Source organism: Bos mutus, chromosome 22 (genome assembly GCF_027580195.1).
Source record: "Bos mutus isolate GX-2022 chromosome 22, NWIPB_WYAK_1.1, whole genome shotgun sequence".
Lineage (NCBI taxonomy): Eukaryota > Metazoa > Chordata > Mammalia > Artiodactyla > Bovidae > Bos > Bos mutus.
In genome coordinates this window covers 17,004,146-17,010,773 of record NC_091638.1, presented here as the reverse complement: position 1 = coordinate 17,010,773, position 6,628 = coordinate 17,004,146, and the positions used below count along the sequence as shown (strand labels likewise).

General features: G+C 59.1%; 1 protein-coding gene across 1 annotated transcript; it reads right to left on the bottom strand.

Moving 5' to 3' along the window:
• On the bottom strand, positions 1 to 6,628 carry PRRT3 (proline rich transmembrane protein 3). The gene is made up of 4 exons (XM_070360384.1): positions 6,548 to 6,628; positions 2,937 to 4,011; positions 2,571 to 2,726; positions 1 to 1,976 (listed from the first exon to the last, which is right to left on the bottom strand). The coding sequence occupies exons 1-4, from the start codon at positions 6,614 to 6,616 to the stop codon at positions 217 to 219; spliced, it is 3,060 nt and encodes a 1,019-aa protein (XP_070216485.1). The 5' UTR covers positions 6,617 to 6,628; the 3' UTR covers positions 1 to 216.

Sequence of the window (6,628 nt, the reverse complement as noted above, 5' to 3'; positions counted from 1 at the left end):
TTCCGTATAAGTCTCGGCCTTTGTGCAAAATACCCGCTGAAAAAAATAGAGATATTTTAAAAAACAAAAATCCTGGGCTGGGGGTGGGTTCATGTCTGGCTGTCTCCGGAGGTTGCATTCAGTTGGAGGCCCAGGAATACTCCTGGAATGTCTTTCAAATGCTCAAAGTCCCAGAAGGTCTGCGCTCGGGGCCCTGGTCCTGAGTTTCTGGACCCCTCAGAGCTCGATGGTGTCACTGGAGGCGCTGCGCGAGTCTCCAGTCTTGCAGCGAGGCTGGACCCCATTCTGGGGCTCCCCAGACCATGCGGGAGCCGGGGCAGGAGCTGGTGTAGACAGTAGCTGCACTGTGCTGGGCAGCTCATCCAGGGGCAGACTGTCCACCGACGACAGCCCGTGGCGCCACGGGTTCCAGCTAATCTTGAGCGAGCCCCGGGAGAAGCTGTCCACGGAGCTGCCGGAAGCCGCCGCGTCAGCTTCTTCCACCACGTGTGGCGGGACCGGGCCGCGCACGCGCACATCGCTGAGCGACCGGCAGCGGCCTCGGAGGAGCGAAGAGCCCAAGCCGTCGAGCTCGGCGTCGGGGTGGCTCCCCCGGCGCGACCGCAGCGCGCCCCCGGGCGGCGGGGAGGCCAGGCAGCGGAGGCCGCAGCGTCGGAAGACGCTGTCTTGGACCAAGTGCTCTCGGAAGAGCGCGGCATCGATGCTGCGGCTCAGGTTGATGGGTGATGGCGGCCGCAGGTCCAGCTCGCTTATTGACGGCGCCGGCCCCACGCTGCTGCGGGACAGTCCGGGGCCACCCTGGGGACCGCGGCTCAGCGACGTAGCCGAACCCCAGGCGCCGGAGCTGGGCGTGGCTGGAGGCCCACCCTCCGCTGGATTGCGGATAAGGCTCTTGCTGATGTCTAGGGTACCCGCGCTGACGCCACTGGGCCCCGCATAGCAGTTGTTGGGCCGCTCCGGCACCTCGCTCTTGCTAGAGGGCGTTGGGCACGCCAGGCGCAGCAGCTTAGCCCAGCAAGCGTGCTCTGTGGGCGGCCTGGGCCGCGCGGCGGCCAGAGCGGCCAGCGCCAGGGTGAGTGCCCATGTCAGCTCCAGCAGGCGCAGCCAGAAGTGCACGCCCCACCAAGCCCACGAGAAGCGGCCCACCCGGCCCGGGCCCGGGTACAGCCAGAGCGCCGCCGCCAGCTGCAAGCCGCTGGCCAGCAGCCCCAGCGCGCCGGCCACGGCCAGCAGCCTAGGGCCCGGGCTGGCATCCCAGCCTCTCGGCCCGTCCAACAGGCGGCGACGGCACAGACAGAGAGTGCCCAGAGCCACGGCTGCGCCCCAGGCGCACGATAAGCCCTGGGCCAGAAGGTTGAGCGCAGGCCTCACCGACAGCAGGTCTGTGGTGAGCAGCCCCAAGCCGTGCGTCAACGCCAGTGCTCCCAGGAGGAGTGGGTTCTGCAGCTGCTGTGGCAGCCCCGCGCCCAGGCCCAGCAAGGTCAGGGCTGCCAACGCGGTGAGTAGCAAGGGGAAGGGCAGGTTGTAGAGCACGAGGCCGGCGCGTAAACCCAGCCGTGCCTGCGAGCCATACGGGTCGGTGAGCATGTAGGCGGATCGCAGCCCCCCCGCTACCAGCACCAGCACCGCCGCTACCAGTGCCAGCCGGGGCCCAGCAGGGGCGGCTGCCAGCGAGGCCAGTGCCAACAACGCGGGCAATAGGAAGAGCACCCCCACCCCGTAAACGTGCAGCTCCCAGGAAAAGCTCAGCACCCGTCGCAGGGGACCCCAGCGCAGAGGGGGTGCCGTGGCGTTGGTAGGGGGGCTGGAGGCAGGGACTGATGCCATGGAGCTGGCTGAGGGCTCCGGAGGGGGTGGCTGGCCCAGGGCGCGCTGCGTGGTGACCCGAATGAGGCCCCGGCGAGACGTCGAGGGGGCCTGGACAGGGGGTGCTGGGGGATGGCTTTGGGGGCGCCCGGGCCACTCCTCGGCTTCATCTGCAATAATAACAATATTAAAATAGCCCTTTGAAAAGTGCTTTTGATTTCCCATCATGCTCCAGTGTGGTGAACAAGTTATATAACTTTGCCAAGCACATCTGTAAAATGGGGATGGTAACAGCAACCCCCTCCTTGGGTTGCGGTGAGGATTAAACGTTTAGCATAGTCCCCAACACCCACTAAGGGTTAAATGGATGTGTCCTGCCATTTTTATTGAGATATCAGCAGTTCTCGTTAGGGGCTGCATATTAGAATCACCTGGAGATCAACTCAATCAGAATTCCTCTTGCTGGAGCCTGTGCTTTGGAATTTTTTCAAAGCTCCTCCAGTGAATTGTGGGAGTTGGAGAATCTCTTGCACTAAATAAACCCATGTTAATTTAAGACTTTTCTAGTCCCCAGAGTGCAAATGACTTCTCCCAGAGTACCCAGTGAGTAGTAGTTTATTATCCTAAGTTGTTTGAAGTTGTTGGTCAGTTCCTTTAAGGAGGCATTCATCCCCATTCATTCCCCACCCCTCCCCTATATGCTTCACACAGGTTCTTTTATTCCAGAGTACCCGCTCTCGCCAACCCCCCAGCCATGCCCTCACCTGGCTTCAGGGATCCCACAGGGCTCTCTGTTCGGTTTGCAGTTGGGCCAAGGTCCAAGGGGCCAGGGATGAGGGACTTGGGGGTACCTGGGGCCTCCACTGCACCTCTCACCCGCTGAGGGGAGATGGGATCTGCTCCATTCATTGCTGCCAACTCTGAAATAAAAAAAGCAGTCATGGCTTTGCCTGACCCTCTAGCGTTCCCCCAAATCTAATCTTCCAGGAGAGAGGCATATCACCCTCATTTGCCAGAATGAGGTAAATGGGACCCAGAGGGAGCAGAGGTCACACAGAAACGGGGACATCCAGCTGCCCTGGAACACTGCCCCTCCCAGCCCTGATCAGCACCCTCACTTTGATACCCACCTGGCTTGGGCTGCCCATCAGAAGTCTCTGAGGCTGGGAGATCTGACGGCTGGGGTCCTGGTGAGCCCCTGACATCAGGGAGGTGAGCCTCTTTGGGGGAGGGACTTGAAAAACTGACTTCCCAGGCCTCCCCAGCTCCAGCCGTCTTGGGCAGCTCCACGGGCTGCTCCTCAGCAGGAGGAAGGCTTCTGGCCAGTGCCAGGTCTGGTTGGGACTCAGGCTCCTGAGAGGATGCCCCCTCAGCTGGTGACACTGAGCCAGTATCAGGGGCTGCTGGACCCTGCTGGGTGGAGAGGGGGCCTTGAGCTGCCTCCTGGAAGTCCTCCTCACCCCCACCCTGTTCTTCCATCCCCGGCCTCGCCACAATACCCGGGTGGGGCACAAGAGTTGGGGAAGGACCCTTGTGGTCCCCGGGAAATGTCTCCGAGACCCTGGTCTTGCCTTTGGCCAACAGACCCTCATCACTAGGCGGCAGCTGTCCCACTCGGCCTCCAGGTCCCCCCGATGTGGGAGGAACAGTGGCTAGCCCGAGGTGGAGTCTGGGAGTCGTGGGGAAGAAAGGAAGGTGGGGTGCCCCCACTGGATAGGGGACTGGTGCTTCTTGCTCCATAGGCTCCTGTGAGTCAGGAGGTCCTGTCCAGCCCTGAGAAATTGGCCCTCGAGCCATCTGGAGGTCGTCGGTCACCGGGAGTCCTCCTTTCTGAGCCCCGTGGGCCGCTTTAGGTCCATGCAGGGCTGGGCCAAGGGCGTCTTCAGGCCTCTCTGGCATCTCCTCAGCAGGGACCTGGGGGACACTGGCATTCCAGGGGCTCTCGTCTCGGGGGTTCTCCCAGAAGAAGTCGAAGGCCTGACGCTCCGTGTCAAGAGGGCCCTTGCCTTGGGCTCCAGGGGCCAAGTGTGGTTCTGAGTCCTCAAGGGGTCTGGGAAGGCCCCGGCCCAGGGCAGGGCTGGCCCCCAGGGACAGCAGGGGCAACAGCAGCAGGAGGCCATGCACACAGCCCCAGGGGCTGGGGGCCATGCTCCACGCTGATGCCTGGGCCTCGAGCCCTCCGCTTCCCGTCCTCACCGGATGAGCCTGAAAGAAGGAGAGGGGGATGGCGCATGAGGGGGGTCTCCGATGGCTACCCCCTGGGGGCTGGTGGGAAAGAAAGAAGCAGCTTCCTCTCTACCCGTTCCTTCCTGTTCAGCCTCTGCATGCTACCCAGAGTCCTTTTAACACTACCTCTCTGGTCATGCCACTTGCCATAATTCAGAACCTTCAGTGGTTCCGCATCACCCTCAGGAGAGAATATAAGGTCCTCTCCTGGCCTCCCAAGGCCACACCAGGCTGCTCACCTATCCCTCAGCACCCACAGAACTGCCTGACACTCCACGCCTTCGATACTGCTCTTCCCTCAGGCTGGAATGCCGTCTCCCTTCTCCTTGCTGAAATCCTTTATATATAAATATATTTTAAATCCTATTCTTGAAGGCCCAGCTCAAAAATTACAGAAGTGGAGAGGGAGAGGAATATGCCCCTGCCTTTGAAGAGGGACCTGGGTTTGAATCCCAGCTTCACTAGTTTCTGGGTGACTGACTTTTCCCCTCCGCATCATGGTTTTCCCATCCGTAAAACGGGTATAATAATAGTACCCAACTCCAAGGGCCTCTTATAAGACATAACAAAACACGTGATGGGCCAGGCCCATAAATGGAGCTGAATAAGCATTAGAGCCCTCTGGCTTTTCCTTTTGCCCAGAAAGCTTTCTTTCTCACCAACCCTCTAACCTTGTCAACAAATAATTGGAGCACGTACTGTGTGCCAAGCCTGGGGGATAAAGCAGTGAACAAGACTGGCAAGATCTCTGCCCTCATGGAGCTGGTGTTCTGGGTAAAAGACAGACAATGACTACTTTTAAATAAGATGGGCTATGGAGAACATAATACAGGGGTAAGAAACAGAAGAATGGGGGACGACTTTACACAGGCGTGCAAGAAAGGCCACTCAGGTGACATTTGAGCTAAATACAGAATGGGAAGAAGGAGTCATCCATTAGATGATATCCAGGAAAAGCATTTGCTGGAGGAAACAAAGTGCAAAGGCCCTTCGGCAGGCAGAAGGAGCACAGCAGACGCAGGAGAAAGGAGCAGAGGGAGATGAAATCAGGGAGGCAGGGCTTTCTCAAAAGCCACAAAAAGGCACCTGGATTTTTTTCTCAGTGTCCCACCCAGGAAGCCAAGGGAGATGACAAGCATAGAAGTTACAAGGGAGATCTGAGAAGTGTTTTAAAAGGGGGAGAGAGGCCGTTGCAGAAATCCAGGTAGGCTTTGACGGTGGCTTGTTTCAGCTTGAGTATTTCTTTCCCTGACACCTTCTCCACCCCTTCCGTCACACCGGTCACACAGCATAGTAATCTCCTGTCTCCCCCACCCGCCTGGGGCTTCTCAAGGGCTCTGTCTTTTATTTCTTGTCTCCAGTCACTGCATATGCCTCAACCAAGTATATTCCCTTACAGTTCCCCTTCCTGAGAGTCCCTAATGTAGGCGGGAGGCAGGAAGGGACCCCACAGCCAGCAGAGGGGGACAGCGGCTGTGAGAGCCAGTGCCTGGGTGAGTTTAAGGGCAGAGACCCTGTTCGATTTCTCTCTGGGGACCAGTTGTGCTCAAAGCTCCCAGGTTCCTAATCCTTGGTGGCTCGCAGACACCTTGAGAAGCTGAAGAAAATGCCAGGTGGCCTCCCCGGGGAAATGTCCAAGTTCACCAAAGCTTGTGGGTAATTTTAGGGGGAATCAAAGACTCCTTAAACCCATCCCCCAAACTGAGTTTAGGCTCCGCCTCGTTAGTTCATTTCTCAAACCTGGCCCAGGCTAGGTGCTGGGGACCCGAAGAGAAGGCTCAGTTCCAGTGTCCAGAGTGGGGTTGACCTGAGGTGGAAGAACTGGAAGGCCACGGACACAGGCGCTGGTGAATAACAGTTCTCCTTTGTCAAGCTCGTCCCCACTTAGGTTCCTGTGCTAAGCTTAGCTGAATGTCCTCGATTTCATCCACCTCTCCCGACACAAGCAGGTGTGGGTATATCCATTTCATAGGGGAAAAAAGCAAGGTTCAGAGAGGCTGAGCAACTCAGCCAAGGTCACACAGGCTGCCAATGGCTATAGTAGGGGCTGTGAAACCCGCACTGACTCAGTTTACACAGGGGGTCCGAGAAGATTTGCAGAGGAGGAGGCAGTAGAGTTGGGCCTTCAAGGATAAACATATGCCATCTGCTCACCACCCCCGATCCAAGAGATGTAGTCATCTCCGGATGAGCAGGGGGCTGCCCAGCCTTGGGTTCCAGCTGCTGAAGAGATTTTTTTTTAGTGGGGAGGGTGTTCTCCCTACCTCAGGGACTGGGGAGAGGCCGTCCTGGGGGGAGGGTGCGGGCCGCCGCAGGGCAGCCTCAGGAGCCGGTCCATCTCGGGTTACCTCTCCTTTTTCTCCATCTCCTCTCCTCTGGCTCCGCGCCTTCCCGCAGTGTCCTGGGTGGGGGTAGGCGCTAGTGCAGACCCTGCCGCTCGCACCTGAGAGCGGGGCTGCAGGCCATGCTCCCTGCCGGGGCCCCTCCACTGCCCCCTCCCTAGTCCACTCCTCACCTGGGCGCCAAGCTGGCAGCCCCCGCGTTCACCTTGCGCGCGTCCCTGAAGCTGCTCTCCACGCCGCATCCTCCGAGATGC